The sequence below is a fragment of the Dendropsophus ebraccatus genome, chromosome 12 (genome assembly GCF_027789765.1).
Source record: "Dendropsophus ebraccatus isolate aDenEbr1 chromosome 12, aDenEbr1.pat, whole genome shotgun sequence".
NCBI classification, from domain to species: domain Eukaryota; kingdom Metazoa; phylum Chordata; class Amphibia; order Anura; family Hylidae; genus Dendropsophus; species Dendropsophus ebraccatus.
In genome coordinates this window covers 81549714-81576639 of record NC_091465.1, presented here as the reverse complement: position 1 = coordinate 81576639, position 26926 = coordinate 81549714, and the positions used below count along the sequence as shown (strand labels likewise).

At 41.2% G+C, this 26926-nt stretch overlaps 1 protein-coding gene across 2 annotated transcripts; it reads right to left on the bottom strand.

The window, feature by feature from the left end:
- Positions 1 to 4523: 4523 nt before the first annotated feature.
- On the bottom strand, positions 4524 to 26861 carry LOC138769583 (B-cell receptor CD22-like). 2 transcript variants are annotated; one of them, XM_069948150.1, is made up of 8 exons: positions 26787 to 26861; positions 26340 to 26705; positions 21951 to 22238; positions 19287 to 19550; positions 7525 to 7767; positions 5536 to 5626; positions 4816 to 4882; positions 4524 to 4629 (listed from the first exon to the last, which is right to left on the bottom strand). In XM_069948150.1, the coding sequence occupies exons 1-8, from the start codon at positions 26827 to 26829 to the stop codon at positions 4546 to 4548; spliced, it is 1446 nt and encodes a 481-aa protein (XP_069804251.1). In that variant the 5' UTR covers positions 26830 to 26861; the 3' UTR covers positions 4524 to 4545. The 2 variants fall into 2 exon arrangements, with proteins under 2 accessions (XP_069804251.1, XP_069804252.1); XM_069948151.1 differs by lacking the exons at positions 4524 to 4629; positions 4816 to 4882; positions 5536 to 5626 and adding an exon at positions 7221 to 7283.
- Positions 26862 to 26926: the final 65 nt, after the last annotated feature.

Here is a 26926-nt window from a genome sequence, read left to right as displayed (position 1 = left end):
GTAAACTGTATTATTACTTCTGTTTTTTTATCATGTACATTTTTCATATACACGTCCCTTGTGTAGTAATAACTTATGTTATGTACCTAAAATATATATACTCTTATTTATAGGGATTGTCAGGTTTGTAAGCTCCAAAACATCATGAAATATAAAATATCTATAACGTTTATTATCAATGTAAGCAAATCGGTAGACTGAAATAACACACATGACTATAGTGAATGTACAGGAAAGATCTTAAAACAGTTGAACCCCCGGGATGGATCCCGGACTTGTGGTTCAAGAGGATTGAGGCCCTTTTGAATAAATTGCTCTGGGGAAGGAAGAAGGTTAGAATAAAATATCGGGTGTTGACTAGGCCAGAGGGCGGGGGGGGGGGGGTCTGTCCTTGCCTGACTTCGGTCTCTACTTCATTGCATCTGGAGCCCGGAGGCTGGCGAGGGGGACCTCTGCTCCCGCTCTAAACTATATAGTTAGGTGGATTGGGATGGGTAGAAATATGTTTGAATTATTAGAAACATACTGAGGAGAGAATGGGCTCCTTTTCTTTTTCATTTTTTTTCTTAAAAACTTGGAATAGGGTTAAAAAATATGCGGTATTAAGGGTAGTTTGGTATACACACCAATCTGGGGGAACCCAGAGTTTAAAGAATTTTTTAATGATGAGATTGCTAAATTTTGGGAGCGAAGGGGTGTTACATGGGTAGGACACTTATTTAATGAAGGGAAGTTAGTTGCTCTTGAAGTTCTTAAGGGTCAATATGCACTTAAAGATCACCATAAGTATCAGTCCATGCAAATTGCACACGCGTTTAACACAATGGAGAATAAAAGTAAAGAAGAGGTTAGTTGACATGAGGTGATAGTGTGTTTAGAGGGTGAGGATAAGCGGAAACTTCTAACCAAACTCTATAGACTATTGATCCTAGAGGCCAAGACGCCGCAGATAGACAGAGCAAGAGGGAGATGGGAATATGCAATGGGACAATTCTCCGACGACACTTGGAAACTGTGTGTTATGAACATCAGTAGGGGATCCAGTAGAATGTCACATAGGATAATTTTTTTCAAGTGGATGTATTGGCTTTACTATATGCCGAGGTCTTTGTCAAGGTTCCATGAAGATATTATATGTTGTAAAAAATGTGGGATGGAAAGGGCAGATATGGTACATTTGGCCTGGGACTGCCCGAAGATTAGAGTTTTTTGGAGGGATGTGATATCGCATATGGAACAATGTTTGGAAAAAAACCTTCAGCTTTCGGCTGCGGAAGTGGCTCTGGGGGGAATAAATGATGATGGTGAAAATGGTACCCTATTACTGAAGGTCTTTGGTTGCTTATTTTTCAGATATCGGTATCCTGTGGATTACGTCGGATTCGATGGACTACGTCGATGACCAGCAGTTGTTTGGATGTTTTTTTATTTTTTAAATAGGAATTGCTGGCTATGCTGTAATATCACTATCAGTGCTTGAATTTTTGTGTTGATTCCCTATGTTTTTATATTTGATATAAATATAGTTGAAATAAAGAATAATAATAATAAAAAAAAACAGTTGAACCCTTTTCCTGAATGGGCTGTCTGCCTTTGAAATACACCAGGATACTTAATGGTCATCTGTAAGCAGTGTATGATCTCAATGCAGCGCCACCTCAGGGGAAATAAAGCATGACAAGGTCCTCAGTGAACTCAATGATGTCTAATGTACAAGCATGCTGGGTCCTCCAAGGAGATATACTCTTCCTGCAGATTCTCTCCTCGATAGCCATTGAATGGACCAAAGATTAGATCTCTAATGTCTCAAAGTTGCATACTCCACATCTGCATGGTTGGCGCTTGAGGTTAGCCGCTCCTGGTCACGTTGTCTATGTGAGATAATGGAATATTCAACCTCATTTGATGGCTGCATGGCCTGCAAAATGATAACCATAATAAACAAAGTGATCATCAGTCATAGGTAGTCTCTCCTCTTCCCTGTCTACAGCAATGTCCAATCTGGGGCTTCAGGATGTCTATCAATGTGGTCAAAATAAAATCATATATTTTTAAAAATTATTATCCAGTGTATTATCCAGTTTTCTACACTCAGGACCCATCCCCCAAACCTCCAGTCGGTCCATGACCCACCCTTCATTAAACCCCTGAAGCCAAAAGTGGCCCACCTCCTTTCCTTAAAGGAGAAGTCTTTTGCAAAATTTTCGATCGCACAGGGGCAGGGGGAACATAACAAACTATCCCAACTTACCTAGTGCCTCTCCAGTGCTGGATTGCTGCTCCAAGTCCTCCATGCGCAATCCATGTGGCATCATCAGAACTTGAGGGAAAATGCCTTCCAGCAAGCAGGTAAGTAAAGATTGTTATATTCCCCCCTGGGCCCAAGCCACTCATGTTCATAATGTTACTTCTATGCCCATGCCCATATACAGTATACGTATATACAGCTGCGGCATGTTTCCAGGCATCTGCATACAAGTAACATCATGCAAATGAGTTTATGGCCTCAGAGTCTTTATTACTGCAGTTTTTTTTTTTTTTTTACCCTGTGCCATTATGCACATTTATAGAAATTCTACTGATTCTTTTTATATAACTATAGTCCTCTCCAACTAAATTACTTACTTCACTATTGCTGTAAATCACATAGTTGTCTCCAATGTTTGCATCCACCGATGCCCTATAGTAAATATTAAGAAAGTGTTAGAAAAACATCATTTAAAATAACTTTGTCAACACCATTCCATGTGGCTAGGCAGGTTCCTCTTAGGAAGGTTGTGTTAGGCAGGTTCCTCTTTGTCTGGAATAGTAGATAGTTGCTCCTTGCATTTTAATATGACCTGTAATGCTTTTATTATCTTAGTAGTGGTAGTAGTAGTAGTAGTAGTAGTAGTAGTAGTATAGTAGTAGTAGTAGTAGAAGTAGTAGTAGTAGTAGAAGTGGTGGTGGTGGTGGTGGTGGTGGTGGTGGTAGTAGTAGTAGTAATAGTAGTGGTGGTGGTGGTGGTAGTAGTAGTAGTGGTGGTGGTGGTGGTAGTAGTAGTGGTGGTGGTGGTAGTAGTAGTAGTAGTAGTAGTAGTAGTAGTAGTGGTGGTGGTGGTAGTAGTAGTAATAGTAGTAGTGGTGGCGGTGGTAGTAGTAGTAGTGGTGGTGGTGGTGGTGGTGGTAGTAGTATAGTAGTAGTTGTAGTAGTAGTAGTTGTAGTAGTAGTAGTAGTAGTAGTATAGTAGTAGTAGTAGTAGAAGTAGTAGTAGTAGTAGAAGTGGTGGTGGTGGTGGTGGTGGTGGTGGTGGTGGTGGTAGTAGTAGTAGTAATAGTAGTGGTGGTGGTGGTGGTAGTAGTAGTAGTGGTGGTGGTGGTGGTAGTAGTAGTGGTGGTGGTGGTAGTAGTAGTAATAGTAGTAGTGGTGGCGGTGGTAGTAGTAGTAGTGGTGGTGGTGGTGGTGGTGGTAGTAGTATAGTAGTAGTTGTAGTAGTAGTAGTTGTAGTAGTAGTATACCAGTAGAAGTAGTTGTTGTTGTTAATATAAATGATAAAAAAATTGCTATAGAGCACAGTGTGCTACCATGGCTTTTCAATCTAATAAACCATGGTGAAGCTGTATCCTGTATTAAACTATAACAGTGGACTTAAAGGGAGTGGGATTCAGGTAACAACTCATGGGTAAAGGGTGAATATGATCCCTAGGATACTCGACTATAGAAACGACACTGATATTGATGACAAATCCTTGCCAACCTAGAAAAATGCCATCAATAACTAATAGTACAAACCCTTATAAGTGGACTGCTTTGTAAAAATAGACACATTATATATATAAATATATATATATATTTTTTTTTTTTTCCCCCTCCGGCCCAGAGGTATAATTTAAGGGCTATGGGCACCTATGATACACAGATGTATCTTTTAGTTAGGGTCCATTTACACAGAAAGATTATCTGAGAGATTGTCTGCCAAAGATTTGAAGCCAAGGCCAGAAATGGATTTGAGAAGAGGAGAAATATCAGGCTTTCCTTTATGACCTGATCTCTGTTTATAGTCTGTTCCTGGCTTTGGCTTCAAATCTTTGGCAGATAATCTGTCAGATAATCTTTCTGTGTAAATGGACCCAAAGAGAGACTTTTCCAACTTCCTTATCTGCTACAGGCCTGATCTGATTGATTGATTGATTGATTGATAGTCAGCCGTAAGCTGAGCTCCGAGCTGGGTTAGGAATAGGTGCGGGTGTGAGGAGGTGTTACATCTTGAAGCAGACCAGGAGCTTAGGAGCATGTCTCTGAGAATAAAGGTGCTTTTCTATGTTCTGAAAGCACAGGCTCATATATGAAAGGTGCCATATGTCTCCTTGTCCTAACTGAGTTTATCTTGTTGACAGCTCGGAACTTGACGTGCAGCTGACAGATTCATTTAAGCAAGACTGCTTTCTCAGTGAGGCCCTCTACATTGTCTCTATTACTTGCTGCATGATTATTTCATAGGGATAAGTAAAATGTTTGAAATTCTTATAAGATTATACCTATGATTATATAGATTCAAAGAGAAACTCACGATGATCTCTTGGAAGGAAGTTGACTTTTGTGATTATTCTGGATGTTTCCATACTCATTTTCAACCTTAGATGTTGTCTTCTAGAGGAAAGCATTTTGTTAACATTTTTTTTTTGTAAAGTACTGGAGAAGTATTAGCCTTGGATCTGCTGGACATAAGCTCAGATTACAGGAGTTATACATATTTGCAGACAATTCACAATGACATATGGGGCAAGTTAAAGTATAACAAAGGAAAATAAGAATTGGTCATGAATAAACACTCACATCATTAAGAATCCTGACAGGTGCTGTCCCATGAATTGGAGAGGTTGGAGGAGCGGACTTCTTGTTTCTGCAATTAAAAAGAATAAAATTAAGAATTTGAATCAAGATGTATAATATAACATACAGAGCTAGAGGACTTTGAATAAAAAGAAATGTCCTAAAATTTTAAAATACAGATGTGTCCATCCTTACCTTTCCTTTGATTAAGATTTTTTTTCATAAAGCCAATTAAATGCAACATTGCTTATACACATTAGAACACATTAGAACATTAAAAAAGGAAAACAATGTTCCTTTTTTTATTTATTTTTTTTTTATTTAAAAAATCCCCACAATCAAAATGTCTCAGAATGACAATTTTGGCATACACATTGTAACAGGTCTAAATTTACTGCATAGATCCAATAATACAAGAACCAGGCATACTGCATAGATAAAGCAACATAACTAAGCCTATAATAAATTAACAGTATCAAGCACAGTGAGTATATATGGTTACATCACTCAGCTTATTACCTGTCTCTACTTCTGTGGTCATAAAGGAGGTATAAAGGTTCTATAGTAGCACAGCCAATAAACCAATTATATTTTCCAGGGACTATTTTACTTTAAAAGGCAAGTTTTCTACAATATTTGAAGCGTTTCCATGTATAAAAGAATAAGGGTACAAATAGTCCCTAAAGCAATGGTGAGAATGCCCTTATCATTATTTATTCTCACCTTAGATATAAAAAGATGATCAGAATAAAAAAACAAAGAAAGAAAACTCCAGCGACAATCCCCAAAATCAGAGTTAAATCCATTGGATCATCTGTAAGAAAACAAAAAATTTAAAGGGGTTAGCCACTTTATAGTAAAATAGGTCAGTACAAAGTATTAGTAAGTGTACTCACTGTATATACTGACAGCAGCTCCCTGTGTACCTCATAAAGCTAAAATCAGACTCCCCTTCACCAGGCTGGGGTGCCCTGCTCTGTTTTGTTTCAGTCCACAAAATGGCCGACATGGAGGAGCATGTGACCAGGCCCTGTCCTCTGTGTTCTCCATAGACATATACAGGCTGTGTGGTGGACACTGGGGGGCGGGGCCTGGTCACATGCTCCTCCATGTCAGCAATCTTATGGACCAAAACACCACAGAGCAGGGCAGCCCAGCCTGGAGGAGGGGAGTCTGATATTAGCTCTATGAGGTACACAGGGAGCTGCTGTCAGTATATACAGTGAGTACACTTACTAATACTGTACACTGAGCAATTTTACTATAAAGTGGCCAACCCCTTTAAGGAGGTTGTGAATAGAGATGCAAATATTAGATCATTTATTCATTTTTTTTCTCCAAATTTATATTCAAACCTTTTACCTTTATATATTGTGGTTTGGTTTGAAATATAGTAAAAACTATTAAAAAGCTGCTAAAGGACTTTGACAAGAGGCTCAGCTGAGTAGTCGTAGATCCCTTGTGTTACGAAAAATTTGGATAGGGGGTAAAATGAGGAGGAGAGCCTAAGGGGTTGTGCCCTTTAAATGTTATAAAGGGAATCCAGAGGTCACTATTAGAGATAATCGAACATCGGGAAATCTAAGGTTCTAAAGAACTTGAACCTTGTCGAACCTTCTGCATTTGATTCCCGCTGCCTTCCTGGTCCCTGGGGAAGGAGGAGACAGCCCGGGTACCGCCTGGAATTCTGGGATACAGCCTATTACCTACGCTGAATCCCGGAATTCCAGGTGGTACCCGTGCTGTCTCCTTCTTCTCGACAGACTGGGAAAGGCATCGGGAATCAAATGCAGAAGGTTCGACAAGGTTCGAGTTCTATAGAACCTAAGATTTCCCGATGTTCGATCATCTCTAGTCACTATCCTCAGAGTAGTCAGACAGCCTAAGGTTAGGGCAGATGGCATGCATTCAATGCAGTAGATGGTCAGGGCAGGCAGATTTGACTTAGAGGGTTATGGTCAGATACGCACAGAAAGGTACAGTAGTGCGCAAAGTCAGAAATTGTATAGGCCTTGCTGGAGAACCCTGCAGTTAAAAGACATCTTAGAACCTAAATGTTTAGGGGGGAAAAAAAGGTTGAAAGAGAGGTTGAAAAATTCTGTAGAGAGGGTGGAAAACTTTGCAAAGATTAGTTTTAGTTGAAAGAAATGTCCATGTTGTTCAGGGTTGTATGGAGTAGAAATGGAAAGTAACTGATTCCAATAAAAAATATTCCTTGTGTAGTCACGGGAAGTAACTGCACTGTAATCACTTATATAGGATGAACCTCTGTAGTTGTAAACATGTGATACTCTGGGTGGTAGCCCACAGATTTGTTGCACCTCACTCTTTTGTGGAACCCTTAGTTATGCCCAAACTAGTCAGGAATTGTAGAGGTGGCCTCTGGTCATACGCAACTGTTTTGAACTCTTAGTTTTGCCTCCAGGGAACCAGCTGTTGGTCTTTGGCCAATTTAGTCTTTTAGCCTAACCCTGAAAGATATCAAAAAGGAAAAACAGTACTATAGGTTTTTCTATTGTAGATACAGACTTTCCATTTTCCACTTCACTCATGCTGCCATCTCATGCCAAGATTCTGCATCTTGAAGCATCAAATTGCAGCAGTTACAGTAGTAAAGATGTGGTCTTCCTATATACTAAAATTAGAAGCCACATGACAACCAGACACCGGCACTTTTATGAAGTATGAACCACCAGAACAGAGGACACTTACGTTTTACGTGGACCTCAACCGAGGAGGCATTCCCAGCTTTGTTGTGAGCGATACATGAATACTGCCCATTGTTCTCCCCATTGTTATATAGGGTCAGAGTCTTCCCTCTCTCACTGTGTAATATAGCTCCGCCCTTCATCCAGGTGTAGTGAGTGACATCAGGACGGCTGCTCAGGAAATCACAGATCAATGCTGTGAATTTACTCTCATTCTTCATGGTGATGTAAACTCCAGTTGGGGCATCTACAGAAAGGAGAAAAGTCAATTCAATATTCTCAGTGACAAATGTAATTATAAATATATTCATTATTACTAGTGATGAGCGAACATGCTCGTCCGAGCTTGGTACTCGATGGAGTATTAGGGTACTCGATGGTACTCGTTACTCGGACGAGCATCTCGCGATACTCGAGGAAATCTGTTTCCTCATCCGTTTCCTGTAAGTTTGGGCGCTATTTTGCAGCCAATAAACATGCAGGAGACTCTTTGGTACATCCTACGATGACGTGGGACCCATACATGTCGATAGCAGCGATTGGTTGGCCAGATCAGATGACCCTGCCATATAAAACTCGGCGCCGGCAGTGTTCGCTTCAGACGCATGCTGTGAGAGATCAGGGACAGAGCTGCTGCTGGTCAGGGAGAGCGTCAGTGTAGGATTTAGCGTTCCAGTAGGCAGGGTATATACTAGCAATATAAACAAACAGACCTTTTCTGGGCTTAAAAGCTTTTATTAATACTATTACTACAGACTGCTGGCTGGGAGTTGCAGTGCTGCTACCGCGATTTCACCAGCACACTGTGGTGATCGGCTGCTGGCAGAAAGGGGACATTAGGTGTTGCATACACACCCCTAAGAAGTGCTCAGTGTACTCCTTTTTTATTTTGGGGCTGGTGGTCCTGGTGTACTACACTGTATAGCTGGGATTTGTAGTGCATCTCGCATAGAACTTCACTGCTCATTGTATTGGGGTGACAAAGTGTGTACAGTTGGTGCCCATACCAGATAACACCACCTAAACTAGTGTGTACTACACTGTATTGCTGGGATTTGTAGTACATCATGCATAGAACTTTACTGCTGATTGGAAGGGGGTGTCAGAGTGTGTATAGTTCACGCCAATACCAGATTGAAACGTCCAGCCCCCCTAAACTAGTGGGCACTACACTGTATTCCTTCTGTATCACTTCTAATGGTTCTCTGTATCCTCACTGCCATGCTCTGAGGTCACACTACGTCTGCAGAGGAGCGGGACTGGTTGCCGGAGGCCCGCCGATCGCGCCCCCGCCAACCAGCCAGCTGTTTTATTTTATTTTTTTGTCTAGCCGCGGCTGGAACCTCACCACCCCCGGTCGAGAGGCATCAAGTGTACTCTTGATGGTGAGTGGTGACTGATAGCAGGCCTAGCTAGTTAGCTGTCAGCACCCGGGTTCATGCACCCAGGTTCATGTCCACTACATATCCCAGCCCCTGGACTCACTCTAATTTTTGAGTGGGCTCACTTGATTCCTCACTCACTTGTAATGGCTCTCTGTGTGCTGAATGCCATGCAGTGTCTGGCCTAATTTTGGGGAGCCTCATTTGCTTTCTCACTCACTTGTAATGGCTCTCTGTGTGCTGAATGCCATGCATTGTCTGGCCTATTTTTGGGGAGCCTCACTTGCTTCCTCACTCACTTGTAATGGTGAGACATTTGCCAGATCCTCAAGGATCAAATTCAATTTCAAAATAAAAAAAAGCGGTGGGGGGAGAGGTGGTGAGTCACATTATGCAGGGAATGCTACCCCAACTGCTACATTCAATTTGAAAATCGAAAGGGTGGTGGGGGTAGGAGTGGGGACTTACGTGATGCAGGGAATGTTACCCCAACTGCTACAGGAGCGGGACTGGTTGCCGGGGGCCCGCCGATCGCGCCCCTGCCAACCAGCCAGCTGTTTTATTTAAAAAATAGCCTCACCACTCCCGGTCGAGAGGAATCAGGTGTACCCTTGATGGTGACTGACAGCTGGCCTAGCCAGTTAACTGGCATCCATGTTGACTACTGTTGTGCCTGCCCTTGCCTCCTTGTTGCTGGGCCTTAACTGGCATCCAAGTTGACTACTGCTGTGCCTGTCCTTGCCTCCTTTTGGCTGGGCCTTAACCGGCATCCTTGTTGACTACTGCTGGGCCTTTACTGGCATCCCTAATTTAGCCTCCTTGTTTTGTCCATTTCGTACCAAATGATTTGTGGTCCATATGCCTATCTCTCACATCCATGTTGACTACTGCTGTGCCTGCCCCTGCCTCCTTTGACTGGGCCTTAACTGGCATCCATGTTGACTACTGCTGTGCCTGCGCTTGCCTCCTTTTGGCTGGGCCTTAACTAACATCCATGTTGACTACTGCTGTGCCTGCCCTTGCCTCCTTTTGGCTGGGCCTTAACCGGCATCCATGTTGACTACTGCTGGGCCTTTACTGCCGTCCCTAATTTAGCCTCCTTGTTTTGTCCATTTCGTACCAAATGATTTGTGGTCCATATGCCTACCTCTGGCATCCATGTTGACTACTGCTGTGCCTGTCCTTGCCTCCTTTTGGCTGGGCCTTAACCGGCATCCTTGTTGACTACTGCTGGGCCTTTACTGGCATCCCTAATTTAGCCTCCTTGTTTTGTCCATTTCGTACCAAATGATTTGTGGTCCATATGCCTATCTCTCACATCCATGTTGACTACTGCTGTGCCTGCCCCTGCCTCCTTTGACTGGGCCTTAACTGGCATCCATGTTGACTACTGCTGTGCCTGCGCTTGCCTCCTTTTGGCTGGGCCTTAACTAACATCCATGTTGACTACTGCTGTGCCTGCCCTTGCCTCCTTTTGGCTGGGCCTTAACCGGCATCCATGTTGACTACTGCTGGGCCTTTACTGCCGTCCCTAATTTAGCCTCCTTGTTTTGTCCATTTCGTACCAAATGATTTGTGGTCCATATGCCTACCTCTGGCATCCATGTTGACTACTGCTGTGCCTGTCCTTGCCTCCTTTTGGCTGGGCCTTAACCGGCATCCTTGTTGACTACTGCTGGGCCTTTACTGGCATCCCTAATTTAGCCTCCTTGTTTTGTCCATTTCGTACCAAATGATTTGTGGTCCATATGCCTATCTCTCACATCCATGTTGACTACTGCTGTGCCTGCCCCTGCCTCCTTTGACTGGGCCTTAACTGGCATCCATGTTGACTACTGCTGTGCCTGCGCTTGCCTCCTTTTGGCTGGGCCTTAACTAACATCCATGTTGACTACTGCTGTGCCTGCCCTTGCCTCCTTTTGGCTGGGCCTTAACCGGCATCCATGTTGACTACTGCTGGGCCTTTACTGCCGTCCCTAATTTAGCCTCCTTGTTTTGTCCATTTCGTACCAAATGATTTGTGGTCCATATGCCTACCTCTGGCATCCATGTTGACTACTGCTGTGCCTGCCCTTGCCTCCTTGTTGGCTACTGCTGGGCCTTAACTGGCATCCCGGGTTTGTGTGTAATTAGTAGTGAGCTTGGTTGCGTGTGACCTGGTAACCTGTTGGTGGCTCTGCAACTCAGCAGCCTCACGCATGTACCATACCTGGCCCACGTCTTCAACCTAGTGTTGCTGCGGTTCCTTAAAACATTTCACCCAATGTGGCTGACTTGCTCACAAAGGTGCACCGCATCTGTGCACATTTCCGCAAGTCAACCACTTAAATTAACCCCAACTGCTACAGTCAAATTCAAAGTCAAATTCAAACTCAAAACAATGGTGGGGGGAGAAGTGGGGAGTCACATGATGCAGGGAATGTTACCCCAACTGCTAGAGTCAAATTCATAGTCAAGTTCAATTTACCTTCCTTGTCTTGTCCATTTCGAACCATATAATCTGTGGATGTCATCTTATCTTAGGAGGGTCCTCTGCCATTCTTTCACCAGTAGCTTCTATCCTTCCTTGGATGTTGTAGTAGCCTTTTTGAAGGCGGGATTGACCGGGCCTTTCAACAGTACCGTCTACTTTCCTTGGATGTTGCAGCCTTTTCGAAGGCAGGATTGAGCAGGTCTTTTTAATAGACACTTGCCCTCTCTTAGAGACTCTTTAAAGGATTGAAAGTGTATTCATTCGTTCAAATCAAATTCCAGGGCCTCTTAAGAAGACTGTATTGTTATTCTTCTTCTCTACCTCCAAAGATATGCCTCTCACGCACAACTGCATGTGGGTGTGAGGCTAAATCTAGCCATAATTGTATTGTCCATCTTGGTCTGGGTCTGTGGTGTCAGGCTAAGTTTTTGGGTGGTCCATATGCTACCAGTGTTTGAATGGTTCATTGTGTTCTCACCACCATGCTGTGTCAGGCTAAATTATGGGTTGGTTCAAATGCTAACTCTGCTTTAATGAAACTCTGTGTCCTCACCGCCATGCTGTGTCAGGCCTAATTTTTGGGAGGCTCACTTGCTACCTCACTTTTAATGGTTCTCTGTGTCCTCACTGCCATGCTCTGACGTCACACTACATCTTGGAGGAGGGGGACTGGTTGCCGGGGGCCCGCTGATCGCGCCCCCGCCAACCAGCCAGCCAGCTGTTTTATTTTTTTTTTTTTTTGGTCTAGCCATGGCCGGGGCCTCACCACCCTCGGTCGAGAGGCATCAAGTGTGCTCTTGATGGTGAGTGGTGACTGACAGCAGGCCTAGCCAGTTAGCTGTCAGCACCTGGATTCATGAACACTACATATCCCAGCCCCTGGACTCACTGCAATTTTTAGGTGGCCTCACTTGCTTCCTTACTCACTTGTAATGGTTCTCTGTGTGCTCAATGCCCTGCATTGTTTGGCCTAATTTTGTGGAGATTCAGTTGCTTCCTCACTCATTTGTAATGGTTCTCTGTGTGCTCACTGCCATGCTAGGTCTGGTATAATTTTGGGGAGGCTGACTGGCTACCGCTTCTACCTTGTTCACTCTGTCCTCACTGCCATGCTGTGTCAGGCTGAATTTTTGGCTGGTTCATGATATGCTACCTCTGTTTTAATGGTTCCCTTTAATGGTTTTAATGGTTCTCATTGCCATGCTGTGTCAGGCTGAGTTTTGGGGTGGTCCATATGCCTACCTCTGTTTTAACCAGGCTGTTGCACAGAATTAGGCATAATGGTGCCATTAGGCAGCCTCATAGGCATGCATACATGCTGCCACTGCTGTTTCCTGTCAATTTCCGTTGTGTTTCCATCAATTTCTGAGGTTGACAGGTTTTCACATGACCTTCCCTCTACCGAACCTGAGTCCCCTCAAAAAATGCTCGAGTCTCCCATTTACTTCAATGGGGTACGTTACTCGAAACGAGCACTCGAGTATCGGGAGATATTCGTTTCGAGTAACGAGCACTCAAGCATTTTAGTACTCGCTCATCACTAATTATTACCAATATAACCAGCACAATTTGAACACTGTGACTGAGCATATCATTGATCTAGATTTAAAGAGTCATCCCTGCTACTAAAATGTTATATCTACCGAAATGTTATATATAGCATTAATTGACCTGGTAGCTCATATTTCTGTGGAGCCCACAACAAAGCTAATCCTTTTCTCTCTGTTTAAAGGGGTACTACAGTAAAAAAAAATAGTTTTTGAATCAAATTTGAATCAGAAAGTTATACAGATTTGTAAATTATTTGTAAATTTTCTATTTCAAAATCTCAAAAAGTGGTATATTCTTTCCAGTCTGACATGGCGCTCTCTGTTAACTTAACGTCAAAGTTAAGTAAATGTCTTCAAACCTCAATGACTTCCGACACTGCTGGGAGCTGTTGGAGTTAACCAGTGACGTAGAATATTTTTTTTTCTTTTTGTAGCTAGAAGTGAAATGTGGATACCTTGAGACAAAAGAATACCTTAATAGGGTCATGAGGACACTGAGGAATGTAATGAAATAGACATGTATTTCAGGCAGTATTTGGTCCTCATGTCAGGTCCTCATAGTAACCAAAACCAGGAGTGGATTAAAAACACAGAAAGGATCTGTTCACACAATGTTGAAATTGAGTGGATGGCCGCCATATAACGGTAAATAACTGCCATTATTTCAATACAACAGCCGTTGTTTTAAGATAACAGCAAATATTTGCCATTAAATGACGGCCATCCACTCAATTACAACATTATGTGAACAGAGCCTTTCTGTGTTTTCAATCCACTCCTGGCTTTGGTTACTATGAGGACCTGACATGAGGACCAAATACTGCCTGAAATATACTGTGTGTGAACCCAGCCTTAAAGCTACTTTATCAGTAGTATAAATTAGAATATGTCACGAGAAGACATCGCTAGGATAGGTAAAAGCATTCCCAATATTAAAGTCATGCATGTCATGTTTGAAAAATATGGCTGTTTTAGATTGTATCATGGAAGGGTGAAAGGGGTACTCTAATTAGGAAAGATTTAACCCTGTTCAATCCCCACCCATAATCTAAGCTTGTGTGTAATATGCTTCTGTTACATGAATTTGTCGGTTTGTCTGTATCACGTCCTGATTTACCCCCTGAAGCTGCTTAAAATCCTCACTGCCTGGTCCACGCTGTCTCCACTTCTTTGTCCTCCCCCTCCCTTCTGAAACAGAGGACATGTGATCACTGTCTCTTCTGTGGGCCAGGTAAGCTGTATGATGTCTTCTGTAACTGACTCACACCTATCAGTGATCAATCGCCAAAAGCCAAAGCAGAATGATCCAGTGGTAGATGGGTACCAGGCAGTTGGATTTAAGGTGCAATACATGTTGGGAGATTAGTTGGGTACCATAATGTAAAAGTGGGATTATTTCTAAAAGTTTGAATCTGGGGCTAGGAGCATTTTACACAAGTGGGAAACATTTTTTTAATGGGATAGCCAGAATACTCAGTTGTTGGGCCTTACTTTCCTTTCTGGCCCCCCTGCAGGGCATATGTACTAATGCACTGCTTTACACTGTGCTTATGTAATGGTGCTGTCAGGTATGGGACTGGGGACACAGGACAGGTGACACCCTAGCACTGACACCTGCCACACTGTCCCTGCCTGTCTATCACAATTGGCCTAAGTGGCCGCATCATCAGCCGCTCAGCCGCGATTGGCTGAGCACAGTTATGCTCAGCCAATCGCGGCTGAGCTTCGGATGACGCTGCAGAGGGCGGCTGGCACTCGGGAAGATCCGCCGGCCTCCCGAAGAAGACGTCACTGCTGAGGATCGGAGACCGTGGTCGGCACGTGACAGGTAATGTATAGCGCACCACACTTCCGGGTACACGGGTGGGGGTGGTGGGACACGGGGAAGGGGGCCATTCACAGACATAACATACATTACAAAGTTGTATAACTTTGTAATGTGTGTTATTCTGTGAATAATTTTTTATCGCCGGACAACCCCTTTAAGTGGAGCCCGAGGCACGGCAATAAAATAGACACTAGCCAACGCATCCCTAGCAACCTGGCTGGCTGGTAGCCAGGGACACCATTGGCGCACTTTTTGCACCCAGCTGGGCCGGTGGCTAGGGACGCCATCAGCGTTGACAGGGGGCCATCCGTACACTCCGGCGATGCCGGGAGCCGGGCATGACTAACAAGTGACCTGTAGCTACTGACTGGCTGACAGATATGCCTCGCTTTTACCACAAACCAGGAAGTGGAAAGTGGGCACCATTACACAAGCACAGTGTGGCATCGGGCTCCAGTACAGATGACTTACAGAGGAGCAAGAAAGGAAAGTATAGTTACCCCCACTCCCACCTTCCGCAGCACTTGGTTGCCATAAGGCTCCAAGTAGTAGCTAGGAATCCTAAAGCTCCTGAGTAGTTTTTAATGCATATTAACTCACCGATTTAAAAACTATAAAGTGGTTATATACATACATGGTACACGTATCTCTGTATACATACATAGTACAGGTATCTGTATACATACACAGTACAGGTATCTGTATACATACACAGTACAGGTATATCTGTATACATACATAGTACAGGTATCTGTATACATACATAGTACAGGTATCTGTATACATACATAGTACAGGTATCTGTATACATACATAGTACATGTATCTCTGTATACATACATAGTACAGGTATCTCTGTATACATACATAGTACAGGTATCTGTATACATACACAGTACAGGTATATCTGTATACATACATAGTACAGGTATCTGTATACATACATAGTACAGGTATCTGTATACATACATAGTACAGGTATCTCTGTATACATACATAGTACAGGTATCTGTATACATACACAGTACAGGTATATCTGTATACATACATAGTACAGGTATCTCTGTATACATACACAGTACAGGTATCTGTATACATACACAGTACAGGTATATCTGTATACATACATAGTACAGGTATCTGTATACATACACAGTACAGGTATCTGTATACATACATACATACATAGTACAGGTATCTGTATACATACATAGTACAGGTATCTGTATACATACATAGTACAGGTATCTGTATACATACACAGTACAGGTAGCTGTATACATACATAGTACAGGTATCTGTATACATACATAGTACAGGTATCTGTATACATACACAGTACAGGTAGCTGTATACATACATAGTACAGGTATCTGTATACATACACAGTACAGGTAGCTGTATACATACATAGTACAGGTATCTGTATAGATTCATAGTACAGGTATCTCTGTATACATACATAGTACAGGTATCTCTGTATACATACATAGTACAGGTATCTCTGTATACATACACAGTACAGGTATCTGTATACATACATAGTACAGGTATCTCTGTATACATACATAGTACGGGTATCTGTATACATACATAGTACAGGTATCTCTGTATACATACACAGTACAGGTATCTGTATACATACATAGTACAGGTATCTCTGCATACATACATAGTACAGGTATCTCTGTATACATACATAGTACAGGTATCTGTATACATACATAGTACAGGTATCTGTATACATACATAGTACAGGAATCTGTATACATACACAGTACAGGTATCTGTATACATACACAGTACAGGTTACACAGTACAGGTATCTCTGTATACATACATACTATAGGTATCTGTATACATACATAGTACAGGTATCTGTATACATACACAGTACAGGTATCTGTATACATACATAGTACAGGTATCTGTATACATACATAGTACAGGTATCTGTATACATACATAGTACAGGTATCTGTATACATACATAGTACATGTATCTCTGTATACATACATAGTACAGGTATCTGTATACATACATAGTACAGGTATCTGTATACATACATAGTACTGGTATCTGTATACATACATAGTACAGGTATCTGTATACATACACAGTACAGGTATCTGTATACATACATACATACATAGTACAGGTATCTGTATACATACATAGTACAGGTATCTGTATACATACATAGTACAGGTATCTGTATACATACACAGTACAGGTAGCTGTATACATACATAGTACAGGTATCTGTATACATACATAGTACAGGTATCTGTATACATACACAGTACAGGTAGCTGTATACATACATAGTACAGGTATCTGTATACATACACAGTACAGGTATCTGTATACATACACAGTACAGGTATCTGTATACATACATAGTACAGGTATCTGTATATACATACATAGTACAGGTATCTGTATACATACATAGTACAGGTATCTCTGTATACATAGTACAGGTATCTCTGTATACATACATAGTACAGGTATCTGTATACATACATAGTACAGGTATCTCTGTATACATACACAGTACAGGTATCTGTATACATACATAGTACAGGTATCTCTGTATACATACACAGTACAGGTATCTGTATACATACACAGTACAGGTATCTGTATACATACACAGTACAGGTATCTCTGTATACATACACAGTACAGGTATCTGTATACATACACAGTACAGGTATCTCTGTATACATACATAGTACAGGTATCTGTATACATACATAGTACAGGTATCTGTATACATACATAGTACAGGTATCTCTGTATACATACATAGTACAGGTATCTGTATACATAAACAGTACAGGTATCTCTGTATACAAACACAGTACAGGTATATCTGTATACATACATAGTACAGGTATTTGTATACATACACAGTACAGGTATCTGTATACATACAACATACAGGTATCTCTGTATACATACACAGTACAGGTATCTCTGTATACATACACAGTACAGGTATCTGTATACATACATAGTACAGGTATCTGTATACATACATAGTACATGTATCTGTATACATACATAGTACAGGTATATGTATACATACATAGTACAGGTATCTGTATACATACACAGTGCAGGTATATCTGTATACATACACAGTACAGGTATCTCTGTATACATACATAGTACAGGTATCTGTATACATACACAGTACAGGTATCTCTGTATACATACATAGTACGGGTATCTGTATACATACATAGTGCAGGTATCTCTGTATACATACATAGTACAGGTATCTGTATACATACATAGTACAGGTATCTGTATACATACATAGTACAGGTATCTGTATACATACATAGTACAGGTATCTGTATACATACACAGTACAGGTATCTATATACATACACAGTACAGGTATCTGTATACATACACAGTACAGGTATCTGTATACATACATAGTACAGGTATCTGTATACATACATAGTACAGGTATCTGTATACATACATAGTACAGGTATCTGTATACATACATAGTACAGGTATCTGTATACATACACAGTACAGGTATCTATATACATACACAGTACAGGTATCTGTGTATACATACATAGTACAGGTATCTATATACATACATAGTACAGGTATCTCTGTATACATACATAGTACAGGTATCTGTATACATACACAGTACAGGTATCTGTATACATACACAGTACAGGTATCTGTATACATACACAGTACAGGTATCTGTATACATACATAGTACAGGTATCTGTATACATACACAGTACAGGTATCTGTATACATACATAGTACAGGTATCTGTATACATACATAGTACAGGTATCTGTATACATACATAGTACATGTATCTCTGTATACATACATAGTACAGGTATCTGTATACATACATAGGACAGGTATCTGTATACATACACAGTACAGGTATCTGTATACATACATAGTACAGGTATCTCTGTATACACACATAGTACAGGTATCTGTATACATACACAGTACATGTATCTCTATATACATACACAGTACAGGTATCTCTGTATACATACATAGTACAGGTATCTATATACATACATAGTACAGGTATCTCTGTATACATACATAGTACAGGTATCTGTATACATATACAGTACAGGTATCTGTATACATACACAGTACAGGTATCTGTATACATACATAGTACAGGTATCTCTGTATACATACACAGTACAGGTATCTGTATACATACATAGTACAGGTATCTATATACATACATAGTACAGGTATCTCTGTATACATACATAGTACAGGTATCTGTATACATACACAGTACAGGTATATCTGTATACATACACAGTACAGGTATCTCTGTATACATACATAGTACAGGTATCTGTATACATAAATAGTACAGGTATCTCTGTATACATACATAGTACAGGTATCTCTGTATACATACATAGTACAGGTATCTCTGTATACATACATAGTACAGGTATCTCTGTATACATACATAGTACAGGTATTTGTATACATACATAGTACAGGTATATGTGTCAGGGCTGATTCTCCTCTCCCCACATAATTTCTGGCAGTACAGGAATAGGGCTCCATGTCTCTGGTCACGTTCCTCACTGTGATCTCTCGTCCTGTCTCCGGTAATCTGGATTTCTCTTTCCCTTTGTACCATTCATAGTTGTATACATTAAACTTGGAGAAGCTGTTACACTGTAGCCTCACGTCACTTCCCTCCATCACTTTATCCATCCCAATGATGGTGACAGTCATATTTTTGGGGGCATCTGTGGAGTAAAATATACCTGTTATTATAATTGCATGTCTATTACCCAGTGTACACACATATAGGTTAGTGTGGTGCATGTGACCATTTTTTTTTTTAGTAACTTTTGAGGTAAATGTACGTATTGTTTGAAAACAAGTTTTCATTTTTGCGGCCTAATGCCAGAACTGTTCCTCACATTTTGTGGGGTGTAAACAATTAATATACCACTTGATGACTTCCCTTTAGTTTCAAAAATTGGGGGCACTGCAAATGCACATAGAAACCCAAAAAATATTGCAGGTAAGGCCATGTTTACACTTTGTGTGAACATCAGCCATTGTTTGACCCTGCTGGGTCAAACAATGACCATGTCTGAGATGCTCGCCCAGCCAATACTACAGTATCGTCCGGATGATCATCAGTTTATTTGAATTGGAATCAGGGCACATTCGGGAGTGCCCGCACTCAAAACAGCCCTAGAGCACAATGTAAAGTATGACCGGGAGCCATACTTTACATTGTGAGTACAGTGTATCTTGTGCGGCTACTTTTCACTGAATAGCAGTGGCAGAGTATTACGGCTATAGTGTATTAAGTGTATTTACACTACGACCATGATTCCATAGGCAGCAATGCAAGCACTCCCTATAATTAGAAAATGGCCGTTGTTTAATGCAAAAATACAATGTGTAAACATGGCCTAAATTTATATCAATAATCCCCTTACTGCTATCTGCCCAAACAGTCAGGGCTTGCTGTGTGGCGTCTTATAACCTACCATATAATGTATGCCAGAACCCCGAAAATATTATTTTTGGGGTGAAATTAGGAAAAATGCATTTTGCACCATATGGCTATGTTCACACAACGTCCAAAAAAGGAAAAAGGCGTCCGCTTTTTGTGTTTAAAAAGACATACTTTTTTTGGACGTTGTGTGAACATAGCCTTTGAGTGGTTCCCGTGTCTTCATAATGCACTATTTTACAGTATTTTTTTTTGCTAATAGTATTGATTAAAATTGCCCTATTGTAGCGGTTTTATTTTTTTCACCTACGGGGCTGTATGGGGTGTAATTTTTATTACCATGATTTGTTTAGTTTTTATTGATATCATCAATCCTGTCTTTTTTTTACTCTTTTCATCTATGCTTTTCACTGTATGGATATTGTTATATTTTACTAGATCGAACAATTTAGCCTAAGGCTATGTTCACACAACGTTTTTTTCAGCTCCGTTTAAAATGACGTCCATTATTTTGAGTCTAAAATAACGGATGTTTTTCGAAGCCTGGCATCCCCTTAGTGGAATGATGGGTGTTTGCACATTATTTTAGTTTGGGGTTACTAATTGCCCTTTGGTTGTGGCTTAATTGAAAAATCCATTGAATTTAATAGTAAAAACGGAGAAAGAAGGGTGACAAAAGAAGAACTGTGTGTGAAGAACTAATAAAAAACGTCCGCTATTTACAAAAAAACGTCCGAAAATAATGTTCATTATTTTGACTTCCGTGGCAAAAATGTCCGTTTTTCAATGCATTGTGTGCATAGGACGTCCGTCTTTCCATCGACTTCAATGCAATTGCATTGAAGTCAGTTAAATTGCTGCAAAAACGGCCGTTTTTTAAAATAGCAAAATCTGACGTTTTTTTCTCAATTTTTGATGTTGTGTGAACATAGCCTGACACTGACAGCTCATACAATATATAATGCATTACAGCACAAATCATGTGTTGTAATGTATTATATATGTAGCCGAGAAAGTAAAACACACAAATAAATAAGTAAAATTAAATAAAATAAAAAAATAAATGTACACAATCCCAATCCCCCCTTTATAAATGATCCCCTATAAATGAAATACACATATTTGGTATCGCTGCATCCACTATGACCCCGTCTATTAACCCGTTACATTAATTATCCTGCTAGATTAACGCCGTAAAAACATAAATAAAAAAACTAACCAAAATGCCATTTTTTTTTGTAAATCTCGTCCCCTACAAAATATAGAAAAAAAAGCTATAAAAACGTCACATGAACCCAAAAGGTGTACCACTAAAAATGTCTGCTTATGCCGCAAAAAAAAGTCCTCCATTGGCGAATAAAAAATAAAAGTATTACAGCTCTTACAATATGCAAGACATAAACAGTTTTTATAGTATAAATGCCATAAAAGCTATATAAAATGGATATCGCTGTAATTGTACCAACCTGACAAATAACGATAACATGTCATATGTAACATTTAAGTACAAAAAATGATGAAAAACAGCTAAATAATAAAAAAAAAAAAAAAAAAAAAAAATTATCAGGGTGTCCCATGTTCCCCAGAATCGTACAGATGGTATTGAGGGCGACATATGTATGTAAGAGAATGGGAAGTGTGTTCTTCGCTGTACCCAGTCACATATAATACTTACATTTGATGTTCAGTGTGATGGATCTTTCAGCTGTTATTCCATTAGGATATGTAGCCGTGCACTGAATACGACTCTCATCATCCTCATATGAGGCAATATAAGTGAGTTCTGACTCTTCTTTCCAAGAATTTTCAGAAACCACTACTGACTGATGTGTAACTTTTCCTGGTTTGTTCCACTGTAGAGAAGGAGGACTGGAGCGACATGTATGTTCTGCAGAACATCGCATAGTGGCGGCTTCTCCGTCAGTCAAATATCCAGATCCAGAAAGGTGAACAGTCATTGTATCTGTGGAATTATATGTTATACATCAGACACCATTACTCCTTCTTCTTCTCTTTTAAAATACGTCCATCAGAGATTGTGTTTAATAAGGATATAAAGGATTTAGAAACTATATAAATTAAGTTCCTGTAATCCTACTGATCAGCAGAAGAAAGATTAGAAATAAAGAAATATAAATCATTTCAGGTGAAACCAAAACTGGTGTAATTTGCCTATAGCTACTAATCATATCTCAGGTATCACATAGTAACAAGATCTGGTAAAATAAAGGACGAGCTGTGATTGGCTGCTTTGGGTAAAGAACACAAGTTTATGTTTCATCAAGAGGATTTGTTTTCTCATTTTAACACTATGTATAATTTCTTCTTCATTTCTTGGTACATTTAATGGTAAAATGAAGGATATTAATTGGTCCTGCAAAAAACAAGCCTTTACATTTCTCTGTATTTCTCTGATGTATAAATAGGAGTTATTGCTCTTAATATGTGAGGATGAGAAAATTGAATCACAGGCAGTGGTGGAACTAGAAATGGCTGGGCCCCATAGCAAACTTTTGATTGGGCCCCCTCCCGACTGACCACTAAGCCGTGAAGTGTAGTCCTAACTGCAGTGCTTTCAGTTAAAGGGACATTTGCAGATCCCAGGAGGCCTGCTCGGCCAACTTGAGCTGCAAATGATGGCAGCTCAGGCGGGCCCCAGGGTATTGTAGGAGCAGACCAAGGGGCCCCCTAATGCTGTGTGCCCCATAGCAGCTGCTATGGCTGCTACAGTGGTAGTTACGCCCCTGATAACAGGTTTAGAACCTGGGCCCACTACATATCCTTGCTCCAAAGCTGATCATTCAACTGTTTAAGTGATGTGATCAGTAATGATGATGGCAGTTAGCCTTTTATTGAACAAGTTAAAAATTTGGGCCTCTTCTCTTCCTCCTCACCCTCTAAGACCCATAACTCCCCCCCCCCACACACTGATGGAGCCATAGCAGGACCTATTTTTGCAGAGGCTATGTATTTGCATTTGTCATATCAGTACCAACCAAATGATACCAAACTTTTGTTTTACCAAATAAAAACTTAATTCAGCACCCTGCTTATTAACGTCTGCTAGAGGCAAACCATATCAGCTGATCTGTCATGGCAGGACTGTCGGTACCTTGCATGGGTGTTGATTGGACCCATAAGTCAAAACTGTTAGATGACAATGAATGACTGGCAGAGTGATCTCTAATGTTAGTAATTTATGACGGGTGCCATCTTCAGCAAGGTATATTGCTGGCCCGGAAATCAAGGGGTTAAAGATTTTTGGCCTGCATCCCTTGTGGTCTAAAAGCCCCACTGGAACTCCCACAATGTAACTGTCAGCTGCCCACTGGTTGCCATGCCACTCTGAGGCCTTTACTAAGCTTCTTTCAAATCACACCAGTTCACAGAATCAGTCTATATGTCTTTTATTCGCCTCATTTTGTAAATTTAAATTTGTAAATCCAGTCTGTGGGTGCTGTGGGTGAAGTTAACCCATTGATATCCCAAAGTGTGGGTAATGTGAAGTCAGTGTACAGTGAAAACAGTCTGTTGGTGTTTTGGGTGAAGTGAATCCAGTGTTACTGCTCAGTGGAGTTCCTGCTGTACTGGAAAAAAAAAATAAAACATGGAAAAAATCTTATAAACCACATTCAAGTCCTCATCACACCCATTCCAACCCCTGTATAATAAAGTATTAAACCCCTTCCGTTCTCAGTGACCCCCTCATTAAGGTATATGTATTATCTACCACCTAAAAAATGTATGTTGCTCCTTCTAAAATTAAACAAAAAATACCAATATGTCCAAGTGAGCTAAACAAATTCCGGCTATTTTAAGGGTATGGCCAGTGTCAGTGGCCAAGGTGGCACACAAGGTGGTCCCAGTGGAACACAGGCTTTTGGGAGTGGTGATCCTAACCATACTGAAGGAGGATTTGAGCTCCCCGTTACACCTAGTGGACAGGTGAAAAACAGCCAGGCTGGGATTATTGACTGAATCCTTCAAAGTTCCAGCTACAGTGGCAGGCAGAAGCCAATCCTGGAGACAGCAGTCATATGAAGGGTAGTTCCAGAGTAGTGCCACCACCATTTAATGGGAAGGGCAGTATGCTTTCTCTTCCCCATTTCCTGTGGTGTCTCAGACCCATTTCCACTTGCCAGGGCCGTCAGCAAGAAAGCTCCTGGCGAGCCTAGCGATCCCCCCAGAGTATCAGTTGCTCTACTCTGGGGATCTTTTGGAGAAATGTGCTGACAATCAAGAACTCGAATGTAATGTTGAGATGATAATGTCACAGATCCCACATGGAATCTCGGTCTACAGTTGACATCCTCAGTAACATCATCAGGGGATGAAGCTCTCAAATTTCCATTGACCCAGCACCTAGGAAACAAGGGTAGGCATAAAGAGGCAGACAGTAGACGTCATCAAGGCCAAGGCACTCAGCGGTACCTCAATACAGCAGTGGCACTCTAAAGCAGGCTAGTAGTTTGCCCACTGTGGTCAGTGGTCTGGCAGTATTTCCCTGTCAGTGGCGGAAAAGACCATGCAGCTGTCTGCAGCACATGTGGCCATAAAGTGGGTCGGAGTTTGGGTTTAAACCCGGGCACCATTTCTATATGGAGTGCCACCACCCCACTGCCTGGAAGAACTGGGACCCCCACTCTACGTCTTGCTGGGAAGAACAAATGGCTTTAGCTACCACTGCACAGCCCATCGGTGCAAGACAGGATTTTCCATCAGGGGTATCCCCCGTCCCAGTTAATTTAAGCTGGAGACAGCTCAAACACGCCAAGAGATGCATGAATGGCTTGCACTTTGTTGAATCAATAACCCAGTGTCGGTATGTATGCACTAGAGATGAGTGAATTTACAGTAAGAATGGATCGAATTGCTTTGTTCCTATCTGCGTTCTGCGTTCTGCCGCTCCTCCCCGGGGGCTAGGAAAAGCTGGATCCAGTCCTGGTAAACTGGGAGACGTTTTCCAGGACTGGATCTAGCTTTTCCCAACGCCCGGAGAGAAGCGGCACAGAGCAGAATACAGATAAAAACAAAGCGATTCACTCAATTCCTACTGTAAATTCGCTCATCTCTAGTACTGTATGCTTGACTTGGAAAAGGCCAGAGGCCCAGCTTCAGCAAGGTTTTTGAACACATTATTTTGCGCCATAAGTTACAGTATAGTGGTAAAATCTTCTCCAACTTTAAGTTGTCGTAAAATTTGCTACTCTTTATTTAATACATCAGAGAAAGCATTCTAGAATCTGGGCTCTATTGCATTCTCCCTGCGCTTTTGTAGGTGGGGGTTTCTGGTTTATTTAAGTATATCCTAATTGACCAGGTGTTCATTTGAATTTTTTATTTTTTTTTCTTATCAGTTGGATGGCTTATTCAGCTCAACTATCAGGTTACAGGAATTTACCGTTTACACTGGGTAAAAGAAAGTCGGAGTGCTGCCACTTCCGGATGTCTATTCTAGGCCTGTCTAATTCTATACAAGTGCTGGTGCTGCCACTTCCAGGTGTCTGTTCAAGGGCCTTCTAGGTACAGTATACAATATTTCCCCTGATTGTGCTGCCACATTACAATTGTAATATCCCAGTACAAGTTTTATTCCACCTGAATAAAGTATCTTTGCCAGGTATGGCACAAAGGGAATGTGTTATAAGAGAAAGGGCTGATACATGTTTTCCCCACAGCCCCACCAATCACAACACAGGTACCCTTATAAAAGGGAGGTTAGTTCCTGGTGCAAGGTCTTTTGACAGTAAAGGTGGGGAGGGACGAAGACAAAGGCTGAGAGAGTTCCTTCTACATTGAAGCTGAGCCTGGCCAGGACCCTTATCAGGGAACAGAGAGACTCAAACAGCTACAATGGTTCGGCTGTTTTATTGAGATTCAATTAAATGAGATTCACGAATATTCACAAATCTGACCGAATATGCGCAAATCTCATGATTTTAATTTTTAACTCATTTGCTCATCTGTAATTCTATCTAATAGAAATAAATATGTTAGCAGTGAATATAATGATAGAAGACAAGATTCCCAGTGGTTCCTGGTATCAGTCATTATATATATTTACCTGTGAAATAGAGATAAACTCTTCTAGTTTGTTCCTCATACGCATTTATATTTATATCCTCTGCTATTCCTGGATAATAATATTTGCCGCCATCTTCTCTTCTCACAGGATCTATCCGCAGGGTGCAGCTATTATTCCCTGGTACCAGTGAGGTTCGGTTTCTGTATTCCTCCATTACTGAAGATGAATCCTTGGTGTTTAGGATCTGTGGATACCGCACAGAGTCATACAAGTACCATACAGTGCTGGACGCTCCTGAGGTCCCGACAGGATCATATGTACAAGGAATCTCCACACAGGAGCCAATCAGAGCAGTGATTGTATAAGGGAACGTCCATCGCTGACATACGGAGCCCAGATAGAAGCCTGGAGACAATGACACAACATGAGGCTGGAGTCACAGAATTTCATTCTATCCTATTGTTCTGGAATTGTGAGACTATTTACCTTGACAGATGAAGAGAAGATAAACCTGCTTCACTGCCTCCATTCTGGATGAGGATGGTCAGCGACTAAATCAGGAAACCAGTCATAGAAATATGTCAAGTATCTGCAACAATATAATTGTTTATAAAATGCTCTATTTG